Here is a 17,370-nt window from a genome sequence, read left to right as displayed (position 1 = left end):
TGTTTAATTATTTGATTACAGAAAACTGCAACAAAGTAAGGAATACCACAAATCACAGAATCAGAATCATTCTGAACATTCACTGACTGCAAAAATCTATTATTTCCAGCCACCCAATCCAAAGTATTGCCTAGCAAAAGATTTCTTACTAATTCAAACCTTTACCGACATCATGTTCTTCCCTTTCTGGGACTGGGCGTGTGTCTCTGACCTCTTTGTCTTAAGCCTACTCTTACACTTAAAAATTAGATCCACCGAATTATGTTGCCCAAGGTTGTGAAAAATGTTGCACACTGAACACTGTAATTAGATTGACCTACATCCCACTGTAGCTGTGGATAGGTCAACGGTAGAATTCTTCTGTCAACCTAGCTAATGCCTCTCAGAGTGAAGAATTAACTGCAGTAATGGAAAATCCCTTTCCATTGATCTACAGTGTCTACACACTATGGTGCTACAGCCGCACAGCTGCCGCACCGTAACTATGCCGCTCTAATAGCTGTAGTGTAGAGGTGGCCTTAGAATAATATGTCTTTCCCTCCTTCAAGCAGGAGGTTCCCCTCAGTCCTCTTTCTGGAGCTGCCTCCTGCCTTAGGTTAATCAGCGGCAAGGCTTTTGCCAGCTCCCTTCAGCTGAACACTCTTCCCAACTAGCCTTCTAATCTCAAGGGTTCAGCAGGCCAGCCTTCTCCTGTCAGTGTCTGTCCTGCTATGAGGGAATAGACAGCCTTTATGATCTTCCCCTTTCTCCCAACTCCTTCCCAATCGGTTAACTGAGAGGGGAGGCTTGCCCCACCCTCTGTGCAAGGCTCCTAACTGTGGGCCCTTAAATATACAGGAACAGGATTCCCTCTCCAAGCACTTTTCAGTCCTGGAGCTACTTCCTCCCTCCTTTCTCTATCTCCCTTCAGTCTCTATACATCTTCCTATAGGACCTTTCAAACCCTCCAAAAGCCATGTCAGGTGGTGGAGTGGGCTGACGACTAGGCCCTACTGCCTTTGATGGCAGACCACCCCAATCACACATGCATGAACGTTTTGCTTAGAAAGGGTTTCTGTATAAGGTAACTGGAAAGCATGCAGTGACTGGAATGCATAAGCATACATCTATAAAATCACCCAAACTAGTGGAAAGAGGAGACGTGCTTGCAAAGTATCCTATACTGGTTTCAATGGGCTCAGAATTGGGCCCCAAGACTGCCTCATACAAAACATCTCAAGATCTAAAATGGTGATTTCCTTTTAAGAAAAGAAAAACACTTCTAGGCTCTGTATTCTAGTTAGAATTAAAGAATTCCTCTTATGAAGGTACTAAAACTGGCAAGTGAGCTTTTTTCTCATTTGTATATGTATTTACTACTTTTTGAAGAAGGCAGCCCTCCTAACCGCCAACAAATGTAACTCACTCAACTCACCATTTTCAGACTATGGCCTCAATGGCTACTTTAATCAGACCAGCAGAAACCAAAATCAATGCTGAGCAAATAAAAATATACTGCTGCTTAACTCATAGGTCCCAATGCTGTTCATCTCCGAATTCAGAGTTCTCATGCAGTATACCCTTTCAAATCAACATTTTAAGAAATAAAGCATAAGTGAACCACTAGTGTCTCATTCAGACAAGTTTGTGCACGGTGTTTAAACACAAAAGCTGTAGCTCTTTTATTCCCAACGTTATTTGCAACGTGAACAGGAAAGTAAGAGAAGTTTGTCTTTTTACCCCTTCATTTCATTCTTCAAAATCTGTGCCAAACAGTTTTTAAAAGCAAAAAACAAACAAACATCATGCAGAGGAGCTTAATTACAACTTGTTCAGGGGACATTTCCTTCATCTTATCTGCATTTTCATTTTATCTGCACGTCACTGAAGAAAACAGTTGGGGGATGACTGATTCTCGGGTACATAGCAGTCCACGATTGCATAAAATAAGTCCTACAGCCAATTAGCAGGACACAGTTACCTGATTTTACAGTGCTATATAAGTGCAAATAATTATTAACCTGACAGTTGCAAGTAAAATACTAGTCAACTTAGAACAAAACCGCAGGTCTCCAGACACACTTGAAGGACTGGGAGTACTAATAATATATCAACAATAAGTCAAACTCTTATGTAATGCTTTTCCATCAGTAGATGTCAAAGCACTAGCTAAGTCATTGCGGTTTGCTTCCCATATTCATATAGCCAGTTCTCAGGTCGGTTCTGGAAGCTCTAAGTAGGGAAATGTTGCAGAAAATGACTTGGTGGGGAATATGTCCAAGTGTCCCTAAAAGTCAGACAGACCCAAATTCTAACACCTGAGCCTCAGTGGTTCCGAGCCACACGTTCCAAGCCTCAGGACTACAGAATCAATACACTACCAGTGTGTAATTCACTGCTCTGGAGAATACTCGGGGATACCACATACTGTATATGCTGTAGCACTTTCCATGTAAGAACAATTCTGGTCTACATCATGCAACAGTCCTTTTGCACCATGACAGGTGTATAGGTATGAGGTAAGTATAAGACTGAAACAAAGAGTATTTCATAATTCCTGGTTTATGGACTTTTGAAAACAGCCATGTTTTTCTTTTGTCTCTTAAAAATATTTTAATTGGAGCAGTTAGCACAAAAGATGACATAAAGCAGAGGGAATCTGAAGTCCTCAAACAAGAAAAAGACAAGCAATAAGGTCACAGTAATATCCACTGAGAATTTGGATAAGGAGAGATGTTAACAATGTAGTTAGGTGTGTAATTGCCCTTCAGAAACCATGCAGAAAAACGAAACATTAGACACATGCTCAGATAAGCAAAGTTCTTCTGATTTCAACTTATGTGAAGAGGATAAAAGTGATAGTAAAAAGACAAGAGCATAACATTCCTAACTACTGAGCAGCTCAAAAAAAAAAAAAAAAAATACAGGGAGATCTTCAGATGCTAGACCCCTAAATGGACTGTGCTATTTAAAGTTACTGACATCACACATATTTAAAAAAAAAAATAACCAAAGCAAATGTTCTAATAGGGAAGATAAACTGGAACAATTGTTCGTGTTGTCCCTCCTCTCATCTTCTTTCTGCTCTTGATGATAAAACTTCAAAACAATAAGGCCTCAGCTGTATCTGCCAGCGGAGTCAGAGTGCTAGAGTGCGCTTTCCAAAAAAACCTCTCATTCCTAGTTGGCAGCCACTGAGAACATGTCTACACAGCAAAAAAAAAAAAAAAAAAAAAAAAAAACCCAAGTCCCATGGCAGCAAGTTTCAGAGCTAGGGAATATTGATTTGGGCACACAATGTGTGGCTAAAAATAGCAGTGTAGACCTCCGGGCTCAGGCTGGAGCCTGGGCTCTGAGACCCTCATCGGGTTTCAGAACTGGAGTTCCAGCCTGAATGTCTACTCTTCTATTTTTAGCCACTTAGCGCTAGCCCAAGTCAGCTGACCCTGGCTCTCAGACTTGCTGCCATGGACGTTTTGTTGGTTTTGGGGTTTTTTTTTTGCTGTGTAGACATACCCTGAGTAACCCAAAGATAAATGCAAACTAATCTTCAGAAATAGACTTTCTACACCCAATCCACTAGAGAAAGAGACACACCTGCACATAGTCCTAACAGTAAGACCCCAAATCAAGTCTAGGATGGAGCCTTTGACAGAAAAGGAGCTCTCTCTTTTCTAAATTTTGCCATTTCTCTTTGCCTCTGCATCCTTAAATGGGCATTATTGTTTTTGTGGACGGTCCATAATAGGATTTGGACATCACTGTATATGAACTGCAAGTGATCAAGTAAATATGGCTGTTATCTATGCATTATGCCAAGGTATCTAAATCTTCTCTCTGATACAGAATATAAAATGCAAACCTGTACTACTGCAAGTTTTACAGTTATTGAAATTCAGTTTCTTCTGTTTTGAGACATTGCACTGGTTGCAGCAGTATTCCCCATTTAAAGTGTAAGCAGCCTAAATCAGACAACTACTATAACAGGGATTTAGGGCCACTAAATAACCTCTTATTACTTGAGAAATTCTCCAGTCTCTAATTTGTATTTCTGATCTCCATTCTGAATAAGCAAAAAATGACTCCACTTTGAGATAGACACTGCAGACCCTAAACATGCTCAGTAAGAATTTAGGATTTTTAAAATAGTGCCCTGGCAAAGAGCCGTGTGTATGGATCAGCACAATTGCAGCCGCGGTAAATGATCACAGTGAACGTGTGCAAAATTGGTGGCTACTGAGCACGTGCAGTAAGGGGTGACAGAGGGTCAGTTAGCTGAGCAGCTAGCTGGTCAGAATGCACTCATACGGGCCACAACCTGTTTTAAAAATCAGAGCCGTCAATCAGAATTCTGAGCATGTGCCAGTGAGGTAGTTGCTTCTAAGAATAGAAAGGTATATAAAGAGAGAGCTACAATGTAGCATAAAAGGCCAGTGGGCCCAGCCACAGTTTCAGAGTCCGGAGTCTGCATCTGAGAAAGAGAGAGACGTTGGGGGAGAGCCGGGAAGCTAGCAAGAGAAGACAAACAAAAACTGCTGAAGAGATAGAGAGAAAGAAAACTGGAACGGAGCATAGCTGACTGACCAGGAACTAAACAGCAGCAACAGTGATTTTTAAAAGGAAACATCAATAGACTTATAGAGTAAGCTTAATATTCTGTTAATTATAGTTTAGTCTAAAGTAGAGGATGGGATATAGGGTTAGGGTTTGTGTGTTGTTAAGAATACATGAAATTCTGTTATTAATTGCAACGTATCTATGTAAACTTCAAAGCACTTTAAAAGATCTGATGTCAGCAATTCATTGCAAACTGGCCACTTGCAAATAATTGCTTCCCTTAGAATCATTTAAACTATATGCTATTGTAGTTTAAGTGCTCTTTAACTTGCAATAAGGAATTTTGTCTCAGGGATTTTGTGTCTTGTTTAGGATTTTTAGATCATATTGTAGTAGGGATTATTAGTTCACCTCGATTAGTCCTTCAGCCCTTGTATAGATTAGGCCCATCACAGCATGTCTTCCATTCTTCTCTTATCCTGGCCTTCCTTCATCATATGCGGCCATGCCTTTTCACGACAAAATCTTCTCAGCTCTTTGGAGGTTGACCAAGTGGTCGTTTCAATTCCCGTTGGTACTGCCTGGTGACAGCTTTGGTCCACAGATTGTCAGTGACCCTAGCTATATGCCCAGCCCATTCCATTTTATTGTACCTACTTTCAACAACGACAGCCTGCATTCCACTCTGCAGTCCGATTACTTCATTAGGGATTTGGTCACAGATTGAAATCCCCAGAATTCTTCTCTCCATTGCCCTCCATTGATTATTAGTTACAGCAATAAAAAGATACTTTGTTTTGGAAAGAAAACTGCCTTTGTCAAATACTTTATTGGAAGGTTATATATGTGTCCTTTAGTGTTTCCTTAACAACCCCAAACTTTTACCTTGGGAAGAACAGACTAAGGGGGCAATAGGCAGGTTATTATAGCAACGTCCCAAAATCCATCTTTCAGGGTAACATTTTATATCACACATAGCAATATATTTTCCATTGCCTTACTGTGAAGCCTTCTGGATTAATAAATTTAATTATCATCACATCATTCTCTAGGAAGATGATCTCTCCTCCACAAATAAGCACTGTTCACGGTGTCTGAGCATTCTTTCCATGAATTAGGTGGAAAAATATGTTCAAAACATTCAATATTTGAATTGGTTTTATGTATATTGGTGATGCAGTCACTACAGAATCAGTGTGAATACCATGATATATACCATAAATTCTCACAAATTATTGAGAGGTTTATATTTTTCTTTTTTAAAATATTATCACGAGACATTATATTTTCTGGTAAATTAAATAGGAATTAAAAAATCCGCCACTCTTTCCCCCCCAAGAGTTTAAGGGAAAAAATAAACCCAAACCACTATTCATATATGCTTTTTGCTCTACCATCATAGAGCCAACAGATGAAATACAAATTACCCAAGAAATCCTATTCCATCAGCTGTGCAAACACTGAAGTCATTGTTGAATGTAATATTCTAGCAACTTTGTCCACCACCAGTTAGAGGCTTTAATATAAAATGATGCTATTAAAACATGATTGCAACCTTAACCAAACATTATGCTGGCAGTGTTTTTCTTCCATAATCGACACTTCAGAGCCTGCTAAGTCAAATGTTTTCTTTATGAAAGCTCCAGTACACTTGGACATAAGAAAAACCAAGCATTCACAGTTTGAACTTAAAAAAAAAAAAAAAAAAGGGTAGTTGAAAGAATCCTATCATTAGGTTCAAAGCAAGTTATAACTACACACACACACACACACACACACACACACACACACACACACACACACACACACAAATTAACCTGTAAAATCATATTTGAAAAGCCCTTAATTGTAAAACTCCTTCACATTACTAAATAATCTACTTCACTTCATATTCTTCTTGCTAAATATTAAATTTGATTTCCTTACACATTTATGTTGTTACATACGTTGCTCATCCATATTTAGACAAGCAGTGTGCTTATCTACTGTAACTACTTCAGGAAGTGCACACAGGATTGAGGATCTCTTGGCTTAAAAACGGAGGACTTTAACAGACCATATGAATAACAAGGCATCGTTTCAGAGCAAAGGCTTAACACTGAAGCTGCAACAGACAGATGAAAATTGCAAAGTGCAAATTGCACACACCATGTCCCCTTAGGGTCAGCTGCACCAGAGGGGGTAGGGTTACCACCAGGGAAGGGCAGGCAGCAGTATCGCCACTGCCATTCCACAGGTATTCATTCTCCCCAAAGGAGAGCAACTTTACATTCTGGGCAGGATACCACAGGAGTCGTGCAGGTGGAGAATAATAAGGAGAAACTGAACTGGCAAATGTTGGGTTTACCCTGCCCCTGGCCTGGCCAGCTTTTCCCACTTTCTGGGCTGTATTAGCTGGTTCTAGGCCCCCAAATGCTGCAGCAGGTAGTGGGTATCTTGGGCCAATGTGATTGTCTAGCTTCAGACAGACTTTCCATTTCATGGAACTCACATCCTGGGTTCTTCTACCTTCTGCTGGTGGAGAAAGAATCAGGCTCTAAATGTGTACAGTTAGTTAACGTGAAAAAGAAAAATGAAAAATAGAGCATATTATACTTAGTAAAGACAAAAAATATGAGCTACCTATTTTGTAATACTAGTGTAAATCAATCAGTAATGCAACTCCAGCCCCTACACTTTCAAAGCGATGTGCAGGAATTTAGCCACCAGATTCTCATTGACCTAACAGAACTCAAGCGACTGAAACCATACACACAACATTATGAAAATGTACCCCATTTAGTCTGAAGTGTACCTAGAAGGTACACTGTCCTGGACTGTGAACCCAAACAAAGAACAGAACTTAACAAAAGAAAAGCGGATACTTACTCCTTATTCCTGTTTTTAATGCAGGGATGGTAAAGAACTTTGACTGCATTCCAGGCACCTGAAGAGCTGGAATCAGGCTTCAAACTATCTTCAAACAATGTAAAAACATTGCTGGATGCTGAATTTCCCATAGATTCCACCAATAAAGTGTCAGAATTTAAAAGCCACATCTGTGGATAGAGAATAGTTTATTTATAGAATTCACCAACAGCTTGAACTTGTTCTGTTACTCCGGATTTAAAGCTGACATGCTATGAGTAGGTAACATTAGGCCACATAAATCATGAAACTTCTTGATGTTTACTAGAGTGTGACAATTTAAAACTAGTTTCTAAGAAATCTTTAATGGATGTGAACTAACATTTTATGGTAAATATTCTTAAGTGTTTAAAGTGCTATAAGCTCCAGTGGGGATAAATCAAGGGTTGTATAAATGATGCAGGATTCCTTGTGATCAGTGTTACGAGCAACAGAACTGTGAATCTGCATTTCCTTTATGGCAGTCGCATGTTCCCTCTGCCAGAAAAAGAAACATCCAAAGACTATTGTTCCAGTTGCTAATGGATGATTTTTCTAATTTTGTATTTCAGTGATGTGTTAAACAGATGGTGTTGAAACAGTCAAATCCTGAAGACAGGATGACAAGTGAAAGATTTCCCACTGGAAAGGCCAAGGTGGGTGGATGGGTGGGTGTGTGTGTTTGCACGCGCGCACGAGTGAGAGAACATTAACACAGATTGGATGAAGCTAAAACAGAGAGGGAATGGTTAGCACATTAGAGTTTACTAAAGTTGAGACAGGCCCAATTACCAAGAGTAGAAAAGATTCTAGCCAACACTTATTGGGAAAATAAAACTAATTCAGAGCTGTTAATGGGAATTAAGTTTCTCCATACTAATTGCTGGCACGGACGTGCTAGCAGTCTATATTGGAAAATTTTGAAAAATCTCAATTCTTTGCACTGTAATATTATTATTAATCCAATCATTGAATGTCTGTGTTGTGGTACCACAAGACCCAAATCAGGATCAGGCCCTGCTGTACTAGGCACAGTACAAAAACCATTGAGGTCTCACCCCTTTTCTTCATTCATTCACTTGGCCATGGCAGTGAAGAGACATGAGTTGCCAAAATGAAATTAATTTTCACAAGTGAACTAATCGCATTTTTTTGCTCTCTTTGAGCATATTATTTCAGTTTTCTTTGTATATCACTCATAAAATGTAATACTTTGTACTGTCCTCCAAGGAATTCCAGTTGTTTTTCCCCAAAGACCTAGTTGTTCTTTGAATAGGCAGTCAAGTTTAATAGGGTTCTTTTCTTAGCTGCTTTTAACATTTACTTTGATGTATCTTTGGACTGCTATTCGCAATATCTAGTGCACTTGTAAAAGTAGCATATAAGTAGTGCTATTGGTTAGTTGGTGCTAGCCTTTCGCTTCTGGAGACCTGGGTGACCTCAGGTTAAGGCAACAAATTAAATTAAGTTTGGTGATAGACTTACTACAGCCCCCAATAGTAGAGGTTTGTTCACATCACATAACACATATTAGTTGATATAACTGATCACAGCTTCTGTAGTTTGTCAGAAGACCAAGATTAGAAAACTGTAGCAAGCTTTTTTTTTTTTTTTTTTTTTTTTTTTTTGCAAAGGAGAAATGAGATGCATTCTCAAAGATGTCTTGGGAGGAGATGAGGAAAAAGGAGACATACTTTATACTCTAGCTAATTGTACAAAGCCTACCTCTAGCTATTACAAGTCCCTTACAAACACCACATATGATTCCCCTTCCCCTTTTAAAGAGTCCTTCTAGAATCTTCACAAAGTGAAAAGCATTCTTCACTCTAGCCTAGAGGACACAGTCTCAACATGCGTCTCTTCCTTTCAAATAAATAAAGTAAATTTAGAACTTAGCAGTACCTATTTGACATCCCTGGAAAGCCACATCCTCTCTACTAAAAGAACAGTTACAGCTGATGGGCAGGATCCCCTGGGAGGCTAATATGAGGGTGGAAAAGAATCCAAGAGAGCTGGCTGTATTTTAAAGAAACCTTATTGAGGGTGCAGGAACAAACCATCCCGATGTGCAGAAAGAATAGCAAATATGGTAGGCGCCCAGCTTGGCTTAACAAAGAAGTCTTTGGTGATCTTAAACACAAAAAAGAAGCTTACAAGAAGTGGAAGCTTGGTCGGATGACTACGGAGGATTATAAAAATACTGCTCAAACGTGCAGGAATGAAATCAGGAAGGCCAAAGTGCAATTGGAGTACAGCTAGCAAGGGATGTGAAGGGGAACAAGGTATGTTCCCAACAAGAAGAAGATTAGGGAAAGTGTGGGCCCCTTACAGAATGGGGGAGGCAACCTAGTGACAGAGGATGTGGAGAAAGATGCGGTACTCAAGGCCTTTTTTGCCTCTGTCTTCACAGACAAGGTCAGCTCCCAGACTACTGCACTGGGCAGCACAGAATGGAGAGGAGGTGAACATCCCTCAGTGCTAAAGGAACAGTTCAGGACTATTTAGAAAGATTGGACATACACAAGTCCATGGGGCCAGATGCAATGCAACCAGGGTTCTGAGGGAGTTGGCTGAGGTGATTTCAGAGCCATTGGCTATTATCTTTGTCTTCTATGAAGAGGTGACCGGCTCTATGGATGTGGGGAAAGCGATGGACGTGATATACCTTGACTTTAGCAAGGCTTTTGATACAGTCTCACACAGTATTCATATCAGCAAATTAAAGAAGTATGGGTTGGATGAATGGACTATAAAATGGATAGAGAGCTGACTAGATCATCGGGCTCAACAGGTAGTGATCAATAGCTCGATGTCTAGCTGGCCGCCTGTCATAAGTAGAGTGCCACAGGGATCGGTCCTGGGGCTGGTTTTGTTCAACATCTTCATTAATGATCTGGAGGATGGGGCAGATTGCACCCTCAGCAAGTTTGCAGAGGACACTAAGCTAGGGGGAGTGGTAGATACCCTGGAAGATAGGGATAGGATACAGAGTAACCTAGACAAATTGGATGATTGGGCCAAAAGAAATCTTATGAGGTTCAACAAAGACAAGTGCAGAGTCTTGCACTTAGGATGGAAGAATCCCATACACAGCTATAGACTGGGGACCGATGGGCTAGGCAGCAGTTCTGCAGAAAAGGATCAGGGGGTTACAATGGATAAGAAGCTGGATATGAGTCAGCAGTGTACCCTAGTTGCCAAGAAAGCTAATAGTATAGTGGGATGCATTAGTAGGAGAATTGCCAGCAGATGAAGGGAAGTGATTATTCCACTCTATTTGGCACTGGTGAGGCCGCATTTGGAGTACCGTGTCCAGTTTTGGGCCCCCCACTACAAAAAGGATGTGGACAAGTTGGAGAGAGTCCAGCGAAGGGCAACAAAAATGATTAGGTGGCTGGAGCACAAGATTTATGAGGAGAGACTGAGGGAACTAGGCTTGTTTAGTCTGCAAAAGAGAAGAATGAAGGGGGATTTGATAGCAACCTTTAACTACCTGAAAGGGGGTTCCAGGGTGGATGGAGCTAGGCTGTTCTCAATGGTAGCAGATGACAGAACAAGGAGTAATGGTCTCAAGTTGCAGTGGGGGAGATCTAGGTTGGATATTAAGAAAAGGTTTTTCACTAGGAGGGTGGTGAAGCACTGGAATGGGTTACCTAGGGAGGTGGTGGAATCACTATCTTTAGAGGTTTTTAAGCTGTGGTTTGACAAAGCCCAGACTGGGATGATTTAGCTGACGTTAGTCCTGCTTTGAGTGGGGGTTGGATTAGATGACCTCCTGAGCTCCCTTCCAGCTCTAATACTCTGTGATTCTTCTATGATTCTAAGATAAGCAGAACAAAACCTGTTTTGCTGAGGCAACAATGTCATGCATCCAAAAAGCTTAGTTCTCTAGTATAATGAGAAATCAAAGCGGGTAATGAAGATATGCCTGGTTATCCTGGTCATACCAGGATGAGCTTGATTACAGTATATACAGTATAAGTATCTACTTAGGGAACAAAAATTTAATAATGGGCTCTTCTATCTAGCAGAGAAAGGTATAACACAATCCAATGTCTGGAAGTTGAAACTAGATAAATTCAGACGGGTGTAAATTTTTAATAGTGATGTTAATTAACCATCGGAACAACATACCACTCAATGTGCAGCGGCAGTCAAAAAAGCCAATAGAATGTTGGGAATCATTAGGAAAGGGATAGATAGAGAAAAATATCATATTGCCTCTTTATAAATCCATGGTATGCCTATATCTTGAATACTGAATACAGATCTGGTCGCCTCAGCTCTTAAAAGATATATTGCAATTGGAAAAGGTACAGAAAAGGGCAACTAAAATGATTAGGGGTATGGAAAAGCTTCCATGTGAGGAGAGATTAATAAGACTCGGACTTCAGAGGGGGGATATGATAGCACTCTATAAAATCATGACTGGTGTGGGGAAAGTAAAAAAGGAAGGGTTATTTACTCCTTCTCATAACAGAAAAACTAGGGATCACCAAATTAAATTAATAAACAGCAGGTTTAAAAGGAACAAAAAGAAGTATTTTTTCGCACAACACACAGTCGACCTCTGGAACTCCTTGCCAGAAGACGTTGTGAAGGCCAAGACTATAACGGGGTTCAAAAAAGAACTAGATAAATTCATAGAAGATGGATCCATCAATGGCTATTAGCCAGGATAGGCAGGAATTGCTGTTTGCCAGAGGCTGGGAATGGCTGACAGGTTGGATCATTTGATGATTACCTGTTCTATTAATTTCCTCTGAAGCACCTGGCACTGGCCACTGTCAGAAGACAGGATACTGGGCTAGATGGACCATTGGTCTGACCCAGTATGGCTGTTCTTATGTACCAAAAGTCATAGCGGAGTCTCCATCAGTGACAATTTTTAAATCAAGATCAGATGTTTTTCTAAAATATATGCTCCAGGAATAATTTTGGGGAAATTGTATGGCCTACACCATACAAGAGGTCAGACTAGATGATCACAACGGTCCCTTCTGGTCTTGTAATCTATGGAATCTATGATTTATGCATTCCACAAGACTGGCACAAGATCAGCGGGGACAAGCAGTCGAGTTCCTCATCCTCTAGTCTACTATATAAACGTTTATGAAACGCAAGGATGCATCCTCGAGGAAACCCAGATCCTCTTTTTCTGAAGAAGGGGGTAAAAGAAAGAATGCTGTTCTTCTTGTCAATGTACTATAAGCCATTTAAGTATATGGGGGGGACCCCTTGCTTTTTTGCCTTTTGAAGTAGTTTTTGGGCTCGGCCCTGGAAAGTCCGCAGTTGGTGAAGTAGGTTTGGCCCAAGTTGAATCCCAAGTGTTGAAGAGAACTGGCCAGTTCTTGTAAAGGTGTCACCAGAGAAGTCTTGGTTGGTATTGGGGGATGCAGAGACCCCAATTCACTGTCTATTTTCCTGAGAGGCTGAAGGTCCAGTAACTGAACAGCTGTGGCAGACCTCCTGCTCCTGTGGCTCTTCACACAGCCTCCTCATAATGAGAGCACCTACTATTAGTCTGGCCTGCTGCACCGTAATGGAGTGGAGATAAGATGCTCAGCAGCTGGTCCTGTCCAAAGGTCACAGCCACATGGTCCCCTCTGGGAGAAAAGAAATGTAGGGAAATGATTCTGGTAGTGCTTACTGAAGTTAAGAGTTAAAAGATAGGATGGTAGTGGATAAGGTGGAATACTGAATTGCTACTCTCTGTGCTCTTCCAGAAACAAGATTAAGTGGGATGAGGACAGAAGGGGTGTGACCATGCCTCAGAGGCTCCTGGACAACTCTAAGATACTTCCAACATTTCCAGGAAGAGGGGTGCAGCCCAAGTGTATCAGATATAATGCTCCAGAATACTTCTTTAATTTCCTCAGTCACAAAAATATTGTAAACAGACAAGACTACATACTTGTATGTAAAAAGCATGGCTGTGTACAGTACTTTGGACTAACTGCATGAGACTACAATGAACTTTCAGTCTAAAAAATTCAAGTGGATTATTACATTCCATTGCAGAATGCCCAAAACTAAAAAGAAAAAACAGGGAGTCAGAAGCAGGCAGGCACCACAACTGATAATTTGAATGATCAACTCCTTTTTCTCATTTCACTTACACACATAAGTAAACACAATATAACCAATGAATATAACATAAGTAAACACAATATAACCAATGAATATATGCCAGGAGTTCACACTCATGGAAGGTTAAAAATGGAATATATTTCTTTAGAATTGTAAGAAAATGTCTTACCAAGATGTAGACTTTTCCATCGTGCCCTTGTATTATGAACCTAAATGTGCTTCTGGAAGAGGATAGCTCCACGAGACACTGAGCGATAATGCTCTGTACAAACTGAGACCTGTTTTAAAATAAAATCAGTCTTCACAGAATGTTTTCATAATAATGACACTTTTCAAAACTAGCCACTGACACCCAGTGAGCCCCAAGTAAACTTTAAATATATGGCATCGGAGTTTCTCCATGCTGTCAATTCTACTACAATCTGGCAAGGAAATACTGCCCCTAGGCTTAAGTCACTGTTATGCGGAGATAGAGCTCATCTCTTCACCTCCACCTGTCTTGTCTTCCCGTAACCAGAACTGAAGTATTTTTCCTTTTCTGCATAACAAGAATTGCCATACTTGAACGGACCAATGGTCCATATAGTCAAATGTCCTGTATCTGACACAATCCAATGCCAAATACTGCAGATAAAGGTATAAAACCCCAATACTGCACTTTAGTCTGGAATATTATGTGTACATAAAAGTGAATAATGATGTACATATCTGAAAATATCTTTTAGTCTGCAGAATGGAACAGTAACTTTTTATAACATATGATGCAAGCTGTTCACAGCAGGCTGTATTTTATGGTAACCTCAACATAGTAACCTGGATTTAAACTGGATTGTCTGGGGGGAAAAAAAAAAAAAAAAAAAGTCTTCCAATGAAAAGTACAAGCTTTAGCTGTATTTAAAGGACAGAAGAAACGTGGTTTAGATTGTCAGATACCATCTTGTAATTAACAATTACATAAAAGCACTGCATAAATTTAGTGAAGTAACTAGGTTGGCATAACTAGTCACCGGAAGTCAAAAAATGTAAAAACAAGTTAATTTGATTTTCCATTACACCATCTATACTTTATGGTATACAGTTTATAACAAACTGTTGTATGTAAAGCTACACATTTAACTAGAAAAGAGATCACAAGACACAGCAGGTGTACTATATGGCTGTGTTAAGATTGCTTTTGCATTTCCTTAACTTTGTTATTATAATAGTGCAGACTTAATACTACATTAGCATAATATTTAATGAAATACCCAAAAAGTAACTATTCAAAAAATTTAATATTTATCACTCAACAACACTGTCCCAATAACCAAACTGAGTCCATAATCTGATTTCTATACCTTGGTATCATGTCAACATTTTTCCCAGATGGCTGAATAATCATCTCAGTGACATAATATTTTGTAGTCCCTAAAATCAGACAAGAGGAAATTTTAAAAACTCATTAAAACAGTACACTTATTTTCCATTGTAATATACCGCATCACCATATTAATTAAACTCTTAGATCAGCATTCAAATTAAAGGGTGGAAGAGATGTTCACAGTCTTGTTTTGGCATGTTGTAGGAGGAGCTGGGTAACTGGTAATGGCCAGAAGGAAATATCTCTTTAGCTCTTTTTGGAGCTAATCACACGATCAATAATTTGCCGTCTGTATCAGTCCCTACTTAACATCAGGCACAACCATTTTGATACAACCATTTCCCCATGTACCCCAGATAAATCCAGAGTAGGCAAGAGCCAAAACACCTGTACTGATAATTTTAAAAACATTTTATGTATTTAAATGCTTGCTGATAACAATTAAAAACTCTTGTCAATTATTTATTACTGAGCCAACTTTGAACAAGAAACTGAAAACACTTAATGGATTGAAACCAGTGCAACTTATATCAGTACTTCAGCATCCTCTACCAGCCAATAATGCCCCTGCGAATCACAATCACACAGCTCTTACAAGAGTAAACTCAGGGGACTAATTTTCTTCTTTCTTTAAAGAGAGGAAACAATACTTCTCTGTAACAAAGCTAGGCTAACTCAGGACACTGACCCTTTCTGGACTGATTCAGAAAGGACCCACACTTCAAGTGAAGGCATTTAAAAAAAAAGTCAGAAGAGGAATTGCTTCATCCTTGCAGACATAGCTGCTTCCACCCAGATCATCTTTTTCTTTTAAACTTTTTTGTAGGTGTAAAAGAAAAAAATATTTTATTTATAATATACACACAATTTGTATTTTTCAAGCTTTTTACTTGCTTTGCTAAGTAGATGCATTTATTAAATACCTAATTCCGTAAACATAAACAAAGGGGATGCTTTAAATGCGAAGACTGTAAAAACAAACAAACAAAAAACCAAAAAAAAAAAACCAGTTTTATCATATACAGTTTTGTACACAAGCAGCTGGTACAATCTGGCTAGTTCCAGGTACAAAAACAAGTACATACAACTGTAATATTGCTATATATCTATGTATAGATGTCGCACAGCTGGGGTTTCTTGCAGGTAGATGCATGGATATCTGGGCAGAGTCATTCTGCATGCATATCAGTATCCCAGTTGAGTGCCTTTCTTTGTCCTTGAATGCTAAGGACTGAAATCTAAAGACTTCAAACTGGTCTTCGGACATTGGGATTTGAGTAGCAGTTTACTTCTTCTATTATCTGAAGCCACAAATCACAATTTTGGGATTTTGTTTCATGAGAAGTAATCTTGTAATACACTTCCTTGTGGCTATTAATATTCTGAATTAGCATCATTCTTTGTTATGAAGGTTTGAGGAGAGTCCCTGAGAACCTTTTGCTTATACCAAAATGTGCGTCGAAAGTTCCAAGTAAGCTTTTATGCTTGCGTGACTAGACTATTTGGGTATGTGAGCAGTCCCAAAAAGAGTGTGAACATGCCTAGTGAATCATTTGCTCATATCCTCTCTAGCAGAAGGAGGGACTGAATACATTAATTTTGTTGAGGATTACAAAGATGTAGAAGTAGTACATGACTATTGCATGTCTATTGCAGCATCTTTCAGCTCGGCTTAGAGTTTAGCGATTAGCACTGTAGATCTAACTGTCTGAGCCTATGCAGTGCATCTTTAAGTTACACACTGGCAGCTGTATGTTTGCTCGGTCAGCTGGTGAGGAGACAGCAATAAACTGAGATAAAAATTCACATTTCTAAAATCAGATTTTTGGAATTTGTATTGTGCTATTTATTCAAATGATTTCAGGTCTGAGAATTAGGTGAACTGATCTAAGTGAATCAATTTATTCTCTAGCCACCAATCACTGTTTCATAGGACAGGTAAAAGGCAAAGTCTGTGATTTTAGTCATTTATATTAGATGAGCCCATGCCCATTATTTCCCTGTGTACTGAAGCACAAGAAGTCCCAAAGCTGCAGAACTCCATGATACACTAATTAGGTTAGAAATTCTTGTACAGGTTCTTCAGATCATAACTAGCCTTTTTCTGCAGTAGAATCACATGAGGTCCACTAAGTCAGAGCCATTTGTCTGCATCTGTTGTCTCGTCTCAAACAGTAAGCTCTTTGGGGTATGGACCATCATTTGTTCTGTATTTTGTACAGCGCCTAGCACAATAGGGAACTGGTCCATGACTTAGGGATCCTGGCACTATGGCAACACAATAAACAACACGTATTTATTGCTCCACTCCCTGCGTTCCCCTTGCCTGTAGCCTCAGAATTGGGGGTGGGAGGCAGGGAAGACTTTCTCTGGACCAGCAGTGAGCACTCAGCCTCCTGGTGGGCTTGAGGAGGGCCTGGTGGCTGATTAGTTACACAGAAGGATGCAACATAAGCCTAACAGCTCCTCACACACATGGGGAGGACTTATAAACTCTT

General features: G+C 39.8%; 1 protein-coding gene across 5 annotated transcripts in view; it reads right to left on the bottom strand.

Annotated features, from left to right (window-relative positions):
- UBE3D (ubiquitin protein ligase E3D) overlaps positions 1-17,370 on the bottom strand; it is a 107,668-nt gene that overhangs the window by 68,751 nt on the left and 21,547 nt on the right. For 3 of the 5 annotated variants that reach the window (XM_067560760.1, XM_067560762.1, XM_067560761.1), the window contains exons 6-8: positions 14,850-14,919; positions 13,682-13,790; positions 7,405-7,574 (exon numbers count right to left, since the gene is read on the bottom strand). In XM_067560760.1, coding sequence (XP_067416861.1) covers positions 7,405-7,574; positions 13,682-13,790; positions 14,850-14,919 — 349 coding nt within the window. Of the gene's footprint in view, positions 1-5,374; positions 6,224-6,789; positions 7,051-7,404; positions 7,575-13,681; positions 13,791-14,849; positions 14,920-17,370 lie in introns of those variants that run through there. The other 2 variants (XM_067560759.1, XM_067560763.1) reach the window with 2 other exon arrangements.

The sequence above is a fragment of the Emydura macquarii genome, unplaced genomic scaffold, assembly GCF_026122565.2.
Source record: "Emydura macquarii macquarii isolate MOO-44397 ecotype Brisbane River unplaced genomic scaffold, CSIRO-AGI_Emac_v2 contig_2297, whole genome shotgun sequence".
NCBI classification, from domain to species: domain Eukaryota; kingdom Metazoa; phylum Chordata; order Testudines; family Chelidae; genus Emydura; species Emydura macquarii.
This window is presented reverse-complemented; position numbering and strand designations above follow the sequence as displayed.